Source organism: Chiroxiphia lanceolata, chromosome 3 (genome assembly GCF_009829145.1).
Source record: "Chiroxiphia lanceolata isolate bChiLan1 chromosome 3, bChiLan1.pri, whole genome shotgun sequence".
Classification (NCBI taxonomy): domain Eukaryota; kingdom Metazoa; phylum Chordata; class Aves; order Passeriformes; family Pipridae; genus Chiroxiphia; species Chiroxiphia lanceolata.
Window position 1 is genome coordinate 62247562 of NC_045639.1, and position 20042 is coordinate 62267603.

A 20042-nucleotide genomic window follows, 5' to 3' on the forward strand; every position below is an offset into this window, starting at 1 on the left:
GTGGCCATGATACAAAGCCCACTGTGGCAGATGTTACTGAATTCTCTGATGCTGAACGCATGTCCCACCTCCCCCTTCCAGATTGGGCCTCTCTGCCTTGGGTTTATGTCCTGTAACACTTAGTTCATCCATATTTCAATCACACTCCAGATAAATATCAAGCAATCATATGATACTGTTTCCTGAAAGCACATTTCAGTTATGAATTTTGTGAAATTGTTTTGTTGTTTTTTGTTCTCTGAAAGCTAGAATCAAATAGAAGTAAGACTTATTCTGATAAACTTCCAGGAAACATTCAGAGAAGAAAGAAAAAAAGCAGAGCTCTCTTTGCTGTTGCACAGACTGTAACCATGGACCTGCGTAAACAACTGGAGAATACTGAGAGGAACTGGAATAAAGAGAAGATGGAATTGCTGGAGAGATTTGACAATGAAAGGAAAGAATGGGAATGTCAATGGAAGATCATGCAGAAGAAAATAGAAGAGGTACTACTAAACAAAACTCTGAGCATTACCATTTTCACTTGGGGTGAAGTGACATGGAATCACTTAAATTTTTTTTTTTCTGAATTTTATCCTGTTTCTTATGTCTCACTGGAAGTTTCTAATAGCTAATACTAGGATGAAAAACCTGGGATTAAGCAGTATTTGCAATTGCTCATTTAACAGTCATGAATAAAGAGCAGCGAGTGAAATGTCACTTTGTTTGCGATGAGGTTGTTGGCTGTACATACTGCTGTCAGTTCTACTGGGCATGAGCCACACTGCCTATATTATACAAGTTTTTTTCAAGTACATACTGAACAATATGGAGTTTAGGAAAATACATATTTAGTAACAAAAAAATCTAGGTATCATCATCTGGCAAAAAGGAATCATATGGCAATGTCTGCTGGGGTAAATGGTAATATTAAAAAGAATACATATTTTAAATGCTGCATGATATAGAATCATTCTGGCTAGAACCTGTTCCATTTATGGATGGCTTTTAGGAGAGGAAACAGGTAAAGTAAATAGCATGAAAGTCCTGACACCACTTGTGTTTACACATACTAATAAACGCTCACTCCCTGCCATTTGCAATGCATCTCCTTCCAGAAATAGTTATAGCAATTATTATTCTTTTATCCCCAAATTGTCCCTGCAGCAGAACCCCGTGGCACTATAATGCATTAACTGAATATGTTTGGCTACATATAGAGGCAAGTTTTTTCTTTCACATTTTTCATCTAATATACACATGGAGTAGTTTTTTCTTGCTCTCTGCCGACACTGTCCTGTGGCTGAGCAACACAGGAATGTATGGCAGAGATTGCTGACATGAAAGTATGAGAAGTAAAATAGTCAGAGCCAAAGGAATTACAGGCATAAGGCATACAGTGCCCATTAAACCAGCCTGCAGCATAACTCCATAATGTCAGCTTTCTTATATTTTACCTGCAATTCTTACTTGCAGACTTTAATATGATGGTCTTTGCCACATTTTTCCTTTTGTGTTAGGACTTTTCTGTAGATTCGTACCTAATTTCACTGCCGAGGTGAGAATACTCCAAAAATTAGTAATGTGATCTGTGTATGTAGTTGAATTTAATTTTCTTAGGTATATGAAGCGTTTTGGAATGATGGTAATGAAAAGGTATTCTGGCTATTGGTAGTTCTGACAATGTCAATTGATTTCAGTTGCCTGACATTTCTTCTCCAAAAGCCACGTGCGTGGAGAAAAGGGGAGATAGATACCTTTTAAATGCCATCATCTGTAGAAAGATTTCCTCAATAAAATTTTCACTACCTTATCAGCTTGTATTTTTATTTGGTAGTTTTCTCTAGCCCATCAAAACCTAACTTAATTCCTGGATTTGTCCAGGAAGACTTGTGTGGTATAGGAGATGGTATCCTTCCTTCTTACTGCTATGCTGAATCCATGAAGCTCTCAATGTCTTGGAAATGGCAAAGTTCAGCCTTCAGTTTCCATGAGCAGCTGGGCTTTGAAAGTGAAATCTGAAAGCCCAGGATGAGATCAAGTGTTAAGTCTCTGAACGTGAGGATACTTGTCATCCACAGCACTACCCATGAACTAGCCACATGTTCTTCATGTTATTCTTTTTCACTGTCCTTTCAAAAGCTGTTGTGATGGCCTTGTGCACTGTGAGAGGGCAGGCAGATGGCTGTTCAGAGGTGCCTGCTCTGTGCTTTCTTTGTAAGAGCAAGTTAAGAATGAAGGTTTATAAAGAGCCATGGGATTCTTGGCCTGGGAATTATACTGTAAGCAGAAGAGATTTTTATGATGTTGCTATTTTTTTCTAATGTATAATTTATCACGGTTCCTAGTTTGAATGTGCTGGGTGACAGGAATTAACACTTTTTCATTTACAAATGAAGCCACTGGATCTCAGCAGATAGCGTGAAAGAAGAGCGTGACAGTGCATTGCCAAATAATACTATTCTGCAGTACTGATTTATCGCTCCAATCAGAGGGAAGAATTCCACTTGCCTGAGAACCAGAAAAGTCTGCTCTAGTGCAGATGGCACTGTATTTGATGTGAATTCACTTCCTCTCCTTCAACTAATATACTTTATTAGGCTGTAACATAGCCAGAACCCTCTCCCTCCCTCACATTCCCCTGCATTTCCTATCCATCAGGTCAGGGCTGTGTCCACCACATAGTACAATAAGATTACTTGGAAGACAACCATACGGCTTCCAGCTCAAGACAGGGCCATTGATCTCATGAGATCTCTTCCAGTTCCAACCATGGTTAAAACCATGGCAAAGAGTTTGTGAATGGTAACAGCCCTTTCCTTATCTGGTGACAATAATGGTGTGTGAACTATTACACTAGGTGACTCAGCACTTTTCTACAAACACATGTATAAAAACTTTCCAATCAGTGCTACTGAGTGAAGCGTTGTTAACAACAGAAGATAAATATGTATTTTACCATAAAGTTCATTAGAATACCACGATTTAATAGAAGATTCTATTGTTTTTTCAGCTCTACCAGGAGGTAAGACTTAGAAGGGAGAGCAATATGAATGTCCGTGATAACAATGCCATTCAGAGCAAGATGCTGCAGCTGTCTATGTATTCCCCTACTTTGCAAGAGAGTGACACAGTGGAGCTGAACTTTCAACACAATATGGAAAATGACAGAATGGAAAAAGGGAGTTTGCTCGGTAAAACAGGACACGAATGTAAAGAAACCAGAGCCAAGAGCAGAAACAATACTCTGTTAATGGACAATCTGGCCTTTGAGAACCATGAGGAACTTGAAGACAGCCACAGCACCACACCTTCCAAGAAAAATACCAAGAATTATATTGGTGATCTCAATGTAGTAAGTAAAGTATGAGCATGTTTCAGTTACAAGGGTGAGGAAAATACTGAGGACTTTGGCCTGTCAGGTTAACCTAAAGAACTGATCTCCCTGGTTTTAGCTTTCCAATAAGTCACTACTTCCTCCTCGGTTTGCTATCAGTGAGTGTCCTCTCACTATTTAAATGTGTTAACAGCATGCTCTTTACCTCTCTTCCTACTGTGGGGGCATTTTTGTATTTTTTCCTGTGCCAGTTTCCTCTGCTGTGAGTCTGAAATGCGAATGACCACAGGTTTCAAAATAATTCTGGAGATACCATTTAAAACACTTATATTAAAGGACTGTTTTTATATTTATAAAGGCTCTTAAAGAACTTGCCAGAGTCAGTGAAGAATTATGCAGCTATCAAGAAGAAATTCGAAAGAGGTCCAACCACAGAAGGTAAAAACATATTTGGAATTCTTATATTAGAGGAAGAAAATAAATAATGAGACTGTGCTCCTTTTGCTGTTCACTTTGAAGCTGGGTTTGCTATTGGATTTATTAGGAGTTGGGCAGTTCCTACCATCCTAGTGTTTCAGTGCTCAGCATAAAACATTCAAATTAAATTTACTGAAATATGATCAAAGAGCGTGTTTTATTAGCAAAATGGAGTTTTTCTCCAGAACCTACAAATTGAAATTAGTATTTCTGTGAGATGAAATTATACTTGTTTCTAATGGCTATATGGAGGATTTGCAAAGTGAACAGATAGTTCTATCTGCCCTGATGCCATTTTCATGCAGTTCTATACAACACTGTGTGTGTTTGTCAGGCTGGGAAGTTTCTTACTTAAAGCCCAGATCTAGCCATGAGCATGGGGGATATATCAGGAACTGACAACTCAAGAGTGCAAAGAAGGCAAGAGAAAGAAGAACCACCATACATTTGTACTAATGGAGAGATAGCAAGTCAGCCCCTGAACTGCAAATGAACTGTCGCATGGCAAATGAACTGTCGCAGCTGAGACCCCATGGAAGTGTGCATCATGGCAAGCTCTTCTCAGATGCTCCCAAAGAGAAGAGGGACTTCTTACACTCCCCCATGCTGTCAGTTGGCTCTGTCACTAGTTTATTATTGTAGCTGGGCTAGTGTTCGTATCTTTAAAGCAAATAGATTCATAGCTGATGCGTAGTTTCTAAAGGTGATTTTTTAACAGATCTCAAAAGACATTTTTACTGTCATGTGTAAGGTTAGGAAATCTATACAAGGGAGGTCCCGAAGCTTGCTTCAGTCAGTTTATAATCAGGTAGACTCATGGGAGTTATTAGAACTCACAGGATTCCTCTGTCCTTATTGTAGTATAGGTAAGAAAATGAACAATCATCTAAAAAACTCAGGAAAAGAATTTTAGTGGCACAGGGAAGGAATACAAATTCCTTGTTTTGATCTTTTGTCAAATTCTTCATATATGTTTCAGTTATGCTGGGTATATCAGCTGTGGCAAAACTGCTCCCAAATCTCTTTAAGCAGCCAGTGTTAAAACACCTGCTCATGGGGGAATGAATCTATGATGAGGTCCCCTGGAGGGATCCTTATTGCTCGTCCCTAAAACACTTCTGTTATTTCCAGAATGAAGTCACTTCCTTTCCTGGGGGAATTTGAGGAAACCCAAAACACGGTTATTCTGCCTGAGATGAACCATGTGTCCAGCGATGAATCACAGACTTCAGTTGCTTTTGAAACAGAGGAACACAACAATAGGAAGAATCTGATGAGCTCCACCAAGGCTTTGAAGGACATGTCTTATGGTGGTCTTACTGGTGACATAGGAACAGACTTCAGACCTTGGCAAAGGAAAGAAGCTCCACCAGTTCCTCCACGGAGCACTTCTCGGCACCTAACAAACTCTCTTTCTACAGTTGTACAGCTTTCTGAAGCACCAATAAGAGACTCAGGCATCAAAAGCAATTGCAAGGTTCAGGACTGTTGGAGTGGAGGGAAACTGAGGAATTCTTCACCTGTAAACAAGAATGAATCTGCAGCAGCCTGTGCAAATGAAGGGCAGGCTGTGAAAGTTCCTGTGATGGTAACTGCTGCAGTACCTGTAACCAAAAATGAGTGCAAAGTTCCAACAAGTTTCTGCCACAACACATGGGCATATGATGTGGTCAAACTTGGGAAAGACAACAGAAGCGAGCCTTTCCAACTGTCAGCCCAAAAAAGTTGTTCAGATGGAAATATGGCCCAAAGGAACAAGATGCACCAGAAACAAAACCCCAAGTCTCACAGCAGCCCTTTTTACAGTAATGACTTTTGTACCCCTGCTACCCTGCACAACGACCTTTTGGAAGACACCAGATATACTTTGGGAAAGACCCAAAGAAATGAAATGTTAGCAGCAAAGATCGATGAGTTTAATCGGACTGTATTTCACACAGATAAACATAACAATGCTCTGCAACAAAACCAGGTGCCTCAAACAGCATCAGAAGATCACAAACCCTGTGGGCCACTGTGTGACTCTGCTACTAGCAGGACAGACACTGTAAATACATCTTGTATTTCAAATCCCAAACTCTCTGTAGCCAAGGAGCAAGAAGCTAGCAACCCCAGCAAAGCTGTCAGGACAGCAGGGCAACAAAAACAAATGAATGGACTTCCAAATACTAGTGGTTATAGGCACATGCTCCAGGAGCATGACTGGAGACCAAGTAATTTATCCGGTCGCCCGCGTTCAGCTGACTCAAGGTCGAACTATGGTGTTGTTGAAAAGCTTTTGAAAACCTATGAAAAATCAACAGTGACTTCTCCGTGTAATGCAAAATGCTGCAAAGATAAGTGGACGCAGGCAAATTCTGAATTCACTGATGGGGGTTGCGAGAAACTGAGTCAGTATTTAGAAATGCTCCAGATTGAGCAAGAAAAGCAAGAATTTCCGAGGAATTCAGCCAAGCATATTGGGCAGCAACTCAAGCAAGGAAAAGAGAGACAGAAGTTACCAGAGGTAAGGTTCATAAGAATGGCAAGACCAGAAAAATTGTTTCATACCAAACCTCAGATTCTAAAATGAGGCAGGCTAACATTGTATTGTAAATAATTATGTAGAAATAGACATTTTAAACCAAGATCTGGATGAATCAGGAGCATTTCCTCTGCAGATTATAGAGTTGTAGAAGGGCAGAAGGATGTAAGTAAGAGTGGAGACATGTGCCAGATTCTGATCCCTGCTGCTGTTCTATAAAGCTGTATTTTAACTGCAATGCAGTTATGCAAGGATTGAACTAGTGAGAACTGCAATCAGGTTTTAACCCCATCTTTCCTTCCTTTAGTTATTTCATAAGACTTCTCAAAGGACTTAAGCACACTTGCCCATGTCCAAAACCCTGGAGGTCTTAGATAGCATTCTTCAGCATCCAGGGTGCTGCTTGGTTCAGGATTTCCTTGGAACTGCCTATGACAAGGGATATTGTAACTCCATAAATTTTCCAGTAATAAAGTGACCTCCTCTTACTCATGTCTCAGTACCAGCTTCTCCTATATATTCAAACATACGCTCACAGAAACAGAAGATCATGGCATGACTAATTAATTTATATTTGGCTGAATTTTATTTGCAGAAGTTTAGAAATACTTCCTTTGCCAACATTCTTTCTTAATGAAGAGAGAAACAGATGGTTTGGAAAATATACTATAAATTGCAAGTTCTGTAAAAGTCCGCAAAGAAAGAAAAATATTTTTTCCTGCAGTGCTCCTTGGCCAACAAACACAGATAGATATGCCCCTTAGAATCTCAAAAAGGAGAAGGCAGGTGTGTTTTGAGCTGAGAAACTTAAATGGGTTCAGACTGTCAGCTGGTATGCTTTAAACTGTCACAAATTCACAGACTTCAGTGGAGCTATGTGGATTTAAGCAGCTGAGAATCTGACCATGCAGATTTTCTTCCGCATGTCTTTCTGACAGCCTTGCAGTGAAGCAACATCTCTTACTTAGCAGACACATCTTTACTACAACAAAGAAGGAAAAACCCATGAAGCTTACCATTTGTTTTTCATCTGATAAACTTTTGACAGGAAAACAATTTTTCAGCAATGGAGGAAAGAAATAATGACTAAATAATGCTGAGTTTATACTGATGTAAGCCCAGAATAACTTTATTAAACCAATTAGATTTTATTTCTCCGTAGGCTCACACTTTATATCATCATTTCTATCTGAACAAACTGAGTGTAGAATACTGCCTGATCAGAAGTTACCATTTTAGGTCTGACAGCATGCATGTCACAGAGCTGTAGGAACTGTACATGGCATGAGGCATTTGGTTTATGTTCATTATTTCCAATTCACATCACTGTAGCTATGATCAAAATCCGTTGGGTTTCCTAAAGCTCTGCAGGTAGACATAACGCTGTATTAATATGTAAACATTCTGAATTAGTTACCAAGTGTAAACAGCTTCACACTGCACTAATGGAAACAGAGTTCTTAATAGACTATGTGACTGCTGAAATAGGATCTATCAAAAAATACCTGAAAAATATGTAGATCATACTTCAGTAATATAAGATGGTATTCTGAGTTCTATACTTAAAATAGTTTGCAGTGTTCATTGACAAAAAAAACCTTCCAAAAATTAAAATAACTAAGAGGTGAATGTTAGTTTTGTCTTGCACTAACATTTTATACCTTTCCTTGTGTCTGACACTTGTCTCCATGTATTTTAAACCACAACTGATGTGAGAATCCCAGTACATAGAAATAGCTGTTCTTTTGCATTCTGTACATGACTGCACTCCTTTTAATAGCTTCCGACCACCTGTTCTGAGGTCACCGCAAATGTCTTCCTGCATTCCCGCTGCATTCCGCAAAAGCCTTAACTTGTTAAAGAAAGGAATTGCCTTTGTGTTCCAGATCTGTGTGCCAGCTAAATGTTCAAGTGAGAAGGGTTTTTCCCGTCCTGCTCGGCCAGCAAATCGACGCTTACCTTCCAGATGGGCATCTAGATCCCCCTCAGCACCACCTGCTGTGAGAAGAACGGTGTACAACTGCTCTGTCTCCTTTCGGTCAGAGACCTCAGTAGTCTGAACCCAGAGCTGGGTTGGATGGTGTTGTGAAAGCTCTACGCCTCATTATAACTGTGTTTGGTATGTGTCATAGCAACCAGTTCTACACTATTGTATTTTGTCCAAGAGTGACCCCCACCACGTGCTGGACAAAGCATTCTGAATCTTAGGTCATCATCACCGTGGTCTTCAGTGTTTTTATTGAGATGAAATAACTATACCCCTGGTTTTATCTGGGTTTTTTTTGGTAGTAGTTCACAAGGAATTTATTTTGAATGGCATCTTCCTTAATTTGCCAATCAGTTTTGAGTCGAAACAATGTATAGTGCTGTATATTCTGACTCTTCTGCAAACAGCAGAACGTAAAGCTGTATGCATGATCATGTGTTTGTAGGTGCATGTGTTGGACTAGGAAGTATACAGGCCTGTACTTAGAAGAGACAAACTGTGCTAGTGTTGACATTGAAATTGCAACCTATATGCCTACGTATATATATACTTCATGTTTATTTTAAAAAGTTTGAAATATACAGTCCTGATGACATTTATATTTTGTATATCTTTTACATAGGTTCACAGGCGTAGTATTTAATGTAAAAAATACTTAAATATTCATTTTTTGTGACTGATTGCAGCGATAATGCCTTGCACAATATGTATCTGAAGCAGACTAGCTCGACTGATTTGTCAGTCATGCTTCATGGCATACTCGTTCGGTTTCCTAACCCTTATGCTAGGTCAAAATACCCAAACATATTTTTTTCTGAATTAAAATATTATATGATTTGTAATACATTAGCCTTTTTCAGCACCAGAGACATTTCTGAAATGTTCCAATCCCTTTAAAAAGCTTAAATGTGCCATTTTATATATAGCATACTGTAAACACTTTGGTAATTTCAACTACTGTAACATACAATTTATGAAGGGAAGAAAAGGGTTATATATGCTCAATTCTGTAAAACTTATTTTTCCTTCTAGCATTATACTTTGAGGTTTGGCAAAGTCAAATAACAATGGACTTGTTTACTTTCACTCAAGGCAGGAGAACAAACACCGCTGTACCCAGTGCTGCAGCCACACTCCTCTTTTACTCTTCTCCTAGACTAGAGTGCCTGAGCCACTTGCTCGTTTACTGCTCCCCGACTGACTCGTGGCAGTCAGTTACAAAGTTTACTTGCACTCTGGCAACAAGCTGCATCTAGTACGGAAATACTGCATCGAGGTATGATCACAATTGTGCCCAAAATCGTAGACATGTGGCATTGCAAGTATGTTTTTGCCATCACTTGACCTGGTATTATGGGCCATCTGAATGACATGCACAGAGCCTGGCTTGTTCCTTCCCACAGTGTGAGAGAAACATGGATGCTTCTCACACTCTGAACTTTCAGAAAGACAGTGTCTGTTATCCTGGAATTTTTGCACCCTTTGTTAGGCTGTTGCTGGATGCATAGTGCAGTAATGATGATAAATGTTACCTTTAAGTAGCATGTCTAGGTTAAAAGGAGTAAAGAGGCACTTCTTCAACATCAGCCTGATCTTGTCTTACAACTTTTCTTCTCCTGGAGAAACATAGGATGTTCAAAGGAATTTTAAAAATCATCCCGGTACCCATTAATGTGCACATCTTATGTGAATGTAAAAAGGATTTCAGAGAGAGTGTAGGCTTTTGTCCTAGTGAATTGTATATGTGGCAATATAGGGAAAATTAATTGTGCTTAATTTGGTAGTGATCTGTTGTCCTATTCCAGTCATGTTGAGAATTCATGCCTTTTTCCTTCCTTTTAGGACCTTATTGTTCTTTCCTCTACACAGCTTTGATTTTGAAGAGAGAGAAAACAGGAGGCCATGTGTTCTGAGCAATATAGCCTGTATGGTAGCATTGGTAACTGTTTGGGCTTGCCAATATTAGAACAAGCAGGCATTAGAGTGCTAAATCCCACCTTGTCATGCCATTGTGGCTGTCTGCTTGGCAAAACCATGCCCAGAGTAATTTGCCCTATCTAGACTTCTGGTCCTTTCTAAGTCTATCTCACTACAATATATGAAGACTTCAAGCCAATCAACAATTCATCAAAATTTACTCAGACATTGCAAAGTTCTTGCTGGAAGAGATACAAGGACAGAAAATCTTGAGGAAAATTTATACGGTTTGGATGGAGACAAAAGTCTGTGTGCTTAAGTGAAAAATCAAGACTTCTCTAAATTTGCCTGCTTGGCCTAATTTAGACATTGCATTCCATTAACTTCCTTAGCCCTAAAAAAATTAGAGATGATTCACAGTGAATTTGGAACATGGCTTAATATTCTAACTGGAAATTAGCAAACCAAAATGCCTTGAAAATTGACCTTTTAATGCCTAAGTAGCTGACCAGCTTTAAATGCCTAAGGCCGAGGAAAGAGTAATATGAAAGAATTGTAAAAAAATATGGTTCTTTATTTCAGTCAGAGATGACTGCAATAACACTCTTTAAATTACCTCTAAGGTAAAGTTAAGCAGTTTTGTTCTGAAAAATAGTGGTGCACTTTTGTTTGAAGTATTTAACTATGAAAGCATTTCCCTTGATTAGTCAGTGAAGGTGTTTCTTTTGTTCCCTTCAGTTTCTTTGGTTGCCTTTGACATAGACCACATTGTTGAATAACAGAGAAAGGATCAAATATCGACAACATTCCCTGATGTATGTAAGTTTAATGAACAGAAGGTTTTTGAAATAAACTAATAGGTCAAGTGCAAGTTCATTTTGTCAAGGTTTTCTGTGTCCGCCTAATTACAGACATTGATTCTGATGCCCAAAAGTATCAAAACTGGTGATTTTGGTTTGCAGGTGGCTAGTTGGACATACTAATTTTAAAAAGTTGCTGCTGTCACTGTTTAAATATTTCTTTCAGCTTCACTCATAACAGGGCCAGTGGACTGTGGTAATTTTTCTAGTTCCCATAACTGTGATTACTGAACCACAGTAATGGCTTTATTCACTTATTTGCTTAAGGGGAAGAGCTCCGTTAGGCTCCATTCCCCTGTATTATTTCTGAAAAGGAAATCTACACATACACACACATTCATGCAAGAAACATAAATGATCTAAGTATAACTTGACCTTCCTATTAATCCTAGTGTCACCTATGGAAGTGGCGAGTTTTGTAAGCCTGTCTTTAAAATTGGTTTTTAATATTATTCCTCCATATGCTGTCTGAAGTCTTAATGCAGATATATGTTTTTCTTACTTGCACTCCGAATGAGTCTAAAACTCTCTTTATTGCATGCTTGTGGGCCTTAGTAACTCTCTGCAGACACAGTCAGCTGCCCATTGAAATAGGGATGCCACTAGGAATCAGCTGGCTGGTAATCAGTTGACAGAAAGCATCATTCTCCTTCATGCTGAGAGATGGAGCCATAATTGTTCCTTGAAACCGTTTTAGGGAGGAACATGGCACATAGAGTAGAATAATTTAGACCTTATATGCACATCTACAGAGCAGGCCACCTGGAGGCTTTAAAACTGGCCTGACTCAGCCTCTGCTAGAGGCAGAAGGAGTAGAGAAAAAGAATTTCCTTTAAACCCCCTCGGTATCATTCCTCAAACTCAGAGTACATTTCCACTAGTGTTTTGTCTTTACGGTGTGAGAGACTTCTTGTGTATCTTTAAAATGTTGCTGAAGAGATGAACTCTGCTTGTTCTTCACCAACAACAGAATTGTCTTTCACTATTACACACACTGTAAGGGAGTTGGCTGTTATGTATAGGAAAGAATTGGCAATCAGTGTAATATAATTTTCCAGAGCATTCAGAATACCTGTCTATTTCTCCAGTTGTCCATTTAAAAAATTGTTTCTGTAAATAGGGATTTTATATCCAAATGGCTTCAACAGCATTTTAGCAAAGATCTACAGCAATACAGAAGGCAGGACATTTCCCTTACAGTTTTGTTATTTCTGGACTAAATTTCCTAGCATGCAAGAACTTATGCAATTCTCACAGTGCTGCTAATGCAAAGAATTTCTTTGGCTTTGAGATATGTAACATACAAACTCTAGCCATTAAACTGCTGATATTCTCTATTGGACTCGTCTGTAATGGTGAATTTGGTTGTGTTCATGCTCTTTAAACTGAAAGGTGGAATGCATTTGCTCTAAATGTGCTAATCAAAGCCCCTTGTTGCCTCTCTGATCTTTCCACCCCTTCTCAGTTTCCAGTGGATGTGTATTTTTAGGTGGTTTATTGCCATTGGTCTGTATGTATATGTCATCCCATAGGACTTTCTGTCTGTACTGCAGCCAAAATATTTTTTTGGACAGCCTGTTCTAAAAAGGTCTGATATTACTACTGCCATTCACAAATACATTAGATCTTGATCTATTGTTTTGCATCACTGAAAACGCACTTTCTTCATCAACTGTTAGTGGCATATATTACACAAAACTTTGTTTTTTGAAGTTATATTTAAGCTGCTTTTGAAGTTTGATTCTACCCCTCCCCCTTGCATCTTTTGTATTTGCAAAGTGCTTGCATCAGCAGAGACATCTTTCTGATGTGTAGAGTTGATGCAGTTGCTGTGTGGCTGTGGGAGCTCATACCTAAGGGAGCCTTGCTAACTATGTTACTCTAAAAAGTATTGTATCAGAATTTCCATGGGGTAAGAGAGATTGAACCTTCAACATGATCAGAGTGAAAGTGTGGTTTATGCCTTTTCTCTAGTACCTGCAGTCTGCAATATTTCTGTTTAAGGGTCCAGAGTTTGTTTCCTCCTAGTGGTGCATGTCTGTGTGTGTATGGCCAAGATGCACAGAAAAATGACACTATAGGGGAGTCCATACGTCTTACACTTTTAAATCAGATTATCTAATGTGTAAGCCCAAAATATTCCACTCTATTGCATGAGATAATAGTACCCTGTACTACAGAGTAGATTTGATCCCAATATGAATTGGGGGAAGAGAGCAGACACTGCACAGATAGGCCTAAAGTATATAATACAAACAACTAAGCTGTGCTGGCTGATGTTAAGGGGTGAGCTAATGGGATGAGGTGACTAATCACCTCATTAAAGCCAGAGGTTCTTTAATACTAGGTCTCAGTGGATACATAGACTTCTGCTAACCTGCTAATGTGTCACAGGGATTGTAATGCTGAGAAGCCTGATTTTGAATGCTCTTCCACCTAGAGGGATGCTACTTGCCTGTGGCAGATGTGCCTACAAAGTCTTTTGCCAGTGCCCCTTAAAATTCCCTAAGTTAGTTTACTGCAGCTAGAAGAATTTCTAAATCATATTCACAGTAGAAAAGGACTTTCATTAAAGAAAATTGCATTCATATGTGAACTCTGTGAACATGACCACTGCCAACTGTCATGGTGACACAGAAAATCAGACTGAGTTTTACTGCTATATCATGAGATATCTGCAGCAGGTCAACTGTTCTGGTACCGTATATGATGTAGAGCTGCTTAAGATATTGTTGGAAGTGCACCACAGACAGATATGTGTGTACATACGGTCTGCTTGTTTCTTTGCAGAATCTTTCTAGTTTCCACAAAGATATTCTGTTTGTTTTGGGAGTTTGGGAATTTTTTTCTCCAAATTTACCTGAAAGCAATTGAGCTACCCAAGTTATTGCTGATAAGAAGTCTCACAGGTGTTCTTCCGAAACCAAAATATCTACTCAGAGAAGTAGCTGGCTACCAAAGGAGGTAAGATGGTAAGATCTAAGTTGAACAAGCCAGTTCACAAACTGGCTCATATGCTGTTACATGTCTGTGTACACACACACACACACACACACATCTTAGGAACTTATCCTCCAGGAAATCCCACATGTCCAAGGCAGCTGGTTTTGCCATATGACACTATTTACTGCATATAGGAGTACCATAGTCACACACATAGTACATACAGAAAAATGATGTCTAATACTGTATGTAAACAGACTCCTCCCAAAGAATGGTGCTGAAATGCTTTACATTAAAAACAGCATGTGACTTAATGAGATCCAGTAGTTTTTGAAATCCCACTTTCATATAAGTAAATGCAATCAAATCTTCTAATGAAAGAAACATGCTTATGCATGTCACTTCTTCCTTCCAAATATTGCAAGCCTGCCTTATAGCTCTGATCCTAATTTTGTCTCATGTACTGCAGGGAAAAAAAAAAAAAGAAGGGAAGTGGAAATAGAGATAGTCAGAAAAATCCTTTGTCAGTGCCTCTAGCTTAGGCACTGCAAAATGACTGGTACTGGCCTCACTGTACATGGATGAGGCTTTGACAGCTTATTATTAAACATTATTGACCATGAAGAGAAGATGATCTTCCATTTCTCCTCTCTGTAGTTTTATTCCTTCCTTCTCTCTCCTTCCATCAGGAGGTGACAATTCAGCCACCTAAGGAGAAGTAGGCCTGGCAAAAAAAGCTGTGTGGAAGCTTCTCTTCACTTTCCAGCTTCTCTTCTGCAGGCCTCCAGACCTGCAAAACACATCATGTTTGAGACGATGTGAGAAGCCAGAGAAAGATATCTTTTGGTGTCTTTCTGCAACAAGCACTGCATCAGCCAGTTTGGGGCTGAACAGTTTCATGGGATTTTTTTCCAACTGTAGTGTAAAAAAGCTTTTTCCTCTTCTGTGCAGGAGTCTGTCTTTAAACCACCTCTTGGATGGGTTTCTGCAATTTTAATTCATTTTACAGCAAAATTTCACAGCAGTTGGGACAGAAAGTGAAGAATTCGTCATTCTCTATTGGAAGTTGGCCAAAAGCTGAACCAGATGTACAAAGGGCCAAGACGAATTTAAAACTGTTTAAAATCTTCAGCCAAAGTGATCTGCAGTCAGCCCACCAAGGTTTTTAGAAGTCAACTGTCTCTTTAAGCTTGATTCTGGGAAATAAACCAACTTGTTTCTGCTGTAGTGAGTGGAAAGTGGATGATGAAAGTAATTTGCAACATTCAGAAATGAAGGTAACAGTGCTCTGGTGATTTAAGTAGCTTTATGCTGTTTGCACAGCCTCCTATGAGGATAGATATTCTGATTTTCCTAGGATGCCATTTAGTGCCAGCCCACATGTGTTTTGGTCTAGACTGCTGTCTCATAGGAGGTATACATTTATTTATATATATCTGGAAGAACCAGGCTGATGTAATGCTGGAGCCACCATCTCTGTGATCATTTGAGAAACATTTGAGAAAATCAAAGCTCACTGATCCAGAGTGCCTGCTTTCCTTTTATGTCTATATGCACACAGATATGTACACATCACATGGACATATACACTGATAAGGTTTTTTTTTCTGCTTCCGTCTTGGTTTTGCACTGTATGGAAACCGAAGTGAGGCCTGTTACAATCGGTCTTAGCCAAAATGGAAGAAATAGGGGTGTGACGCTGGACTTGGGACCCCAACAAAAATGCCAGTGAAAGGAAGTGTTGAGACATTTTAGGGTAGGGAGTTGAACCAAGTCATTTATCATTCATTTCAGCTACAGCAGCCTAATCCTTTCTTATGCTATTTTGTTCAAACATTATAGATTTTACTCTGTCTTTACAGGGCCAGCGTGAGTATGTTTATGTTTTTCCCTACCTACATTGTCCTGTGATTTGGAGAAAGAGGACTTCAATTAACAGTGAAGATTTCCCCAGTTCAGGAAGATTGGATTCGCTTCATTCACTTGGCACACAGGGGTCAAATGTAAACTATGTCTGACAGGAATATATTGGAAGTTGGAGAGGAATTGAATCTTCAAATTCAGATTTCTGGTTTAATTGCTGCTTGAACCTCCCTAAAATCCAACCCCAAATTTCATATTAATCTGCCAGTCCTGATATCTCCCACAGAGTTTGAATTTGGAATGGCTGCAGAGGGAAACTTTACATGCATGTATAAGTATTATCAGTGTGCAGAGACTAATGAATCTCAGAGCACTTCATGCAGCTCAATATTTCCTGCTAATATTTCACACTAGTGATCACCACTCTAGCCTGTAAGACCGACTGTGTAAAAGCCATGAATGCATAGGATAAACAACAACAAAAATACCAAAAAAAACCACACATAAAAAAAGTCCAAGCTCCAGCCACACCTGGGATATCTCTGTTAAAACAAGGAAGCAGATACCAGCTTTGCTGCACAGGTTTCACCACTGATTACTTATTGCCATAGATAGATGTGGAAAGAGAATGGTCTCTTCCTCTTGCACAGAGGAGCATTAGATGAAATTCTCTGTGTTTGTAGCTGGATTCCCAGGTTTGCACCAACTTTCCTGAAAGAGCAACAACTGGTAGAGCTGAATTTAAATCAGCTCTTGTGCCATAAGTGGATGCTGATGTCATCAGTTATCATCTTTGCTCCAGAACTCCTTGCTGTTACTATTGACCAAGAAAGTCAGGAGAAAAGAACTGTCTTCTTGACACCCACAGCAAGTTTAGGGTTGTTGAAGGGTGACACTTACAATGTTTCTTTTCCTAAACACAGTAAAAAACCGCAGCAGCCACACTTCTCTTTCTGAAACACCGTGTGTACCCACCTAGTCACTGCTATCTAAATTGGTTTTCATGAGAATGGTTACTTACCATAGACCTTCTGTATTACAGAAAAGGCCAGTTGTAGGACGTCAGGAGTAAGGAAATGCCACACTTAGTTTTCTTATTTCTTTGGCAGAGATACAGGGAATTTGGTTTTCATTACACACTCAGCTAAGTTGAATCAAGAGGAGGGGTATTCGCTCCATCTCCATAATGTGTGACAGGCCTTGATCTGCAAAATTCTTTAATGCTATCACAAAAGAAGAACTTCTGATCACTGCACTTTGTTTGGAGGTAGAATAAATGACTGTGATCCAGCTAAGTAATAAATTTCACAGTGGGAAAGATCACTCTTCTCTCCACAAGCAGCTTACAGTGTGAGGGTGTGCTAGATATGAGATTTTAAAGCACTGCACTGGTACATGTTTATCTTCTGACTGTGTTTTCTATAGTCCTGTGGAGCGAGCATTAACAATCTCATTTTTGAAATGCAGGAAAATGAAGCAGAAAAAGAAATAGCAGGGAACTCTTGACTTCCTGGGGGTAAGTGGGAGGAAGGAAGTGAAGCAGGTCAGAGCAGACACAGGTGTAGCAATGTAAGAAGTGCCATGCTCTTTTCTATTGCCCTTTGAAGAGTGAAACCTGTATCGCCTAACAAGCCAAACACTCAGACTGATGTCAACTTACCTAATGCTGGGGAAGAGAAAACCTTGCTGATTTTGCATTGAACTGGGTGAGGGACTTCCGTGATTCATTCCCGCAGCTCTTCCTGGGAAGGTGGGTGCCTCCTGCAGAGGCAAGGGAGGCAACTGGTGAGAGGGGATACCTGCTACTGTGCCAGAATCATTGTGCTTGCTGTGACAGCTCACTGCAGCCCACAACAGTGCTCCAGTCCAAAGATGTTACTGTGCCATTAACATGCCTTTGTTGTGGAGCAGAAGACTTTGTGTCACCACTGTCCAAGCAGAGTTGGTCAAATCTGATAATGTACTAGTTTGGCCTGAAACAGTATGTAATATGTTCCTGTACACACACTGCAACAGACCTGGCACAGGTTGATTTCATACAGCCAAAGGCAGAACAGCCAAGTGAGGTCAGAAACCAGTCCCTAGTGATCTGTGCCAGGCTACCCAAGGGTCAGTGGCAGGTCTGTGGCTAGGGTGCTGAGAAGACAAGAAGGCAAACCTCTTCCCTGAGCTTTGCATCCTGCTTCCCCATGTGGGACCTCAGACTCTTTACACCTCTTTCTCCCCCCTCCCCAACATGAAATATCAGTCTATTAAGTAGTTCAGGGCTATATTGTATTAACAGTAGATCTCCCCTCTCCAGCCCCTGATTAAGGTCTTGGATCCGTACAACTCTCACATTTAATTGCACAGTCTCAGTCAAAATCACATCTTTAATCAAGTGCTGGGCAGCCCCAGTTAGCACAATCAGATGTTCTAATGAAAGAAAGGAATTGTAGGTGTTGCCAGCAGAGCTCACACAAAGTGTGCTAAAAAGGCAGGCAAGCTGAGGGCTGGAAAAGTTTCTGTCTCTTCTCTTTAATCACCCCTCCCCACTCCTGCTGACATTTTCTGACTCGGTGAAGCTGCCAAATCGCAGATGGTTGTGGGGCCTGCGTGAATCAGAATAAAACAAGGAAGCTAGTATTTGCAGGAGAGATTGGAACAGCAACAAATAAGACTGACCTGATTATTCAAGCATGGTTGGACATAATGCCAAATTGCATCTTCTGATATTTGCTGTGTGATTTATAGTATATACTGCAGTCAAAAAGCATTGCATTCCCTTTTTTTCTCCTCCGGTGTGAATCTAGTAGCTTTTTGGTGCTCTGAACCTCCTGACTTCTGAATTTTGCTGTAACCAAATACCTCCAACACAGTTTAGAGGGGGCAGCTATAGCAAATCAGATAATGTCTGCTCACATAGTCATAAGTATTGATATTTTGTTGCCAAGATATTTAACTGCTAGGCAACAGATGCTCCATTTTGATAAAGATGTGGTATTGCACACTGGGACTTGTAGTTTCAGCACTGGATCAGTGTATGGAAGTAAAGGATCAACAAGCTGACAACAGTTGGTTCTTAGATTCACTCTGGGGTGACTTTTGCTACCCTGTCTGATGCTTTGTTATTAAAGATCCATGTTGGAGGGAAAGCATGGGTTCAGTCACTGAATTTTAAAGCACACAGGTAGAAGAGAGGAATACTGATCTGCAGGCAAGAGTCATCAAGCATTGCTTCTGCCCTTCTGGCACTCTGGCATCTGACTAACCTCCTCCAGGACTAGGGCTGCAGCTGTAGTTAAAGCCCAGCTAGACCTTGGCAGCAGTCAACAGCATCATGTACTTTGGGGGAGGGAGAGAAAAAAAAACCAACAAACCAGAACAAAAAAACGACACAACCAAAAATAACCCCAGAAGTAGGAACAGGAGTTAATTTCTTCTGAAGATAATGTTTCTCTGGTTCTTGGTCACAGGAATATATGTCTTTGCACATTGATGGATTGTCTCATATGTTTTGGTTGGAGTGCAATGCCGTTTTTCCCACTTTGTAGCTGGAGAGCAGAGGTGCAGAGAGCCAATGTTTTAATGGCATTGAACTGTGGAATTCCAGAGAATTCTCAGGGGTTTCTGGTCTCCAAACCAAGTTTCAGCATCTGCCTAGCTATTGTCTTTCATCCCTCTCTAGCCAAACAGATTACAGGGTAGAGAAGGAAATTGAACCCACACCTCTCACATCCACCATTATAGCTACTGTCCCACCAACTAAGTTTGGGGTTTGAGCCCTGCTTACTTGTCCTATTACAACTCTTGACACTGCTTTAAGCTGTAAATACATATAACTTGCCTTTCTGCATTAAGAGGAGTCTGCTTTAATGTCTGCTATAATGGCAACATAGGTTAGCTGTGCATACGGTGAAAATGCACATTTTTTTAAACCTGCTTTTCTTTCATTTGGGAAAGAAAACCAAGTTAAAAACTTCCTTTCAGGAAGTTACCTTCATTCTCTTCCTGATTAACTTTGTCTGCATCATTTTATATGCTTTTAATCTTGTTTCTTTTTATTCAAATTTTTTTATTTAGTCTAAGAAAGTGTTCCCAAACTTTTCAAGCATTCTTTAAGGGGACTTTTGCTTTGCCTCTAATATGCTTTGGAATTGTCTCCAATACCATTCT

The 20042-nt window shown here is 39.8% G+C and overlaps 2 protein-coding genes across 5 annotated transcripts in view; both read left to right on the forward strand.

The window, feature by feature from the left end:
- SOGA3 (SOGA family member 3) overlaps positions 1 to 14511 on the forward strand; it is a 59290-nt gene extending 44779 nt beyond the window's left edge. For 2 of the 4 annotated variants that reach the window (XM_032681714.1, XM_032681715.1), the window contains exon 9: positions 289 to 401. The gene's annotated coding sequence lies outside the window, so the exon portion shown is untranslated. Of the gene's footprint in view, positions 1 to 288; positions 486 to 2992; positions 3335 to 3674; positions 3755 to 4924; positions 6300 to 8203 lie in introns of those variants that run through there. The other 2 variants (XM_032681709.1, XM_032681713.1) reach the window with 2 other exon arrangements.
- On the forward strand, positions 351 to 8377 carry KIAA0408 (KIAA0408 ortholog). The gene is made up of 5 exons (XM_032682228.1): positions 351 to 485; positions 2993 to 3334; positions 3675 to 3754; positions 4925 to 6299; positions 8204 to 8377. Exons 1-5 carry the CDS (start codon positions 351 to 353, stop codon positions 8375 to 8377), a joined length of 2106 nt encoding a protein of 701 aa, XP_032538119.1.
- Positions 14512 to 20042: the final 5531 nt, after the last annotated feature.

Coding starts and splice junctions, on each gene's coding strand:
- KIAA0408 (XM_032682228.1), top strand. CDS start 351: ATGGACCTGCGTAAACAACTGGAGAATACTGAGAGGAACTGGAATAAA. Junction 3,335..3,674: donor ATATTGGTGATCTCAATGTA/GTAAGTAAAGTA, acceptor ATATTTATAAAG/GCTCTTAAAGAACTTGCCAG. Junction 3,755..4,924: donor AAGAGGTCCAACCACAGAAG/GTAAAAACATAT, acceptor TGTTATTTCCAG/AATGAAGTCACTTCCTTTCC.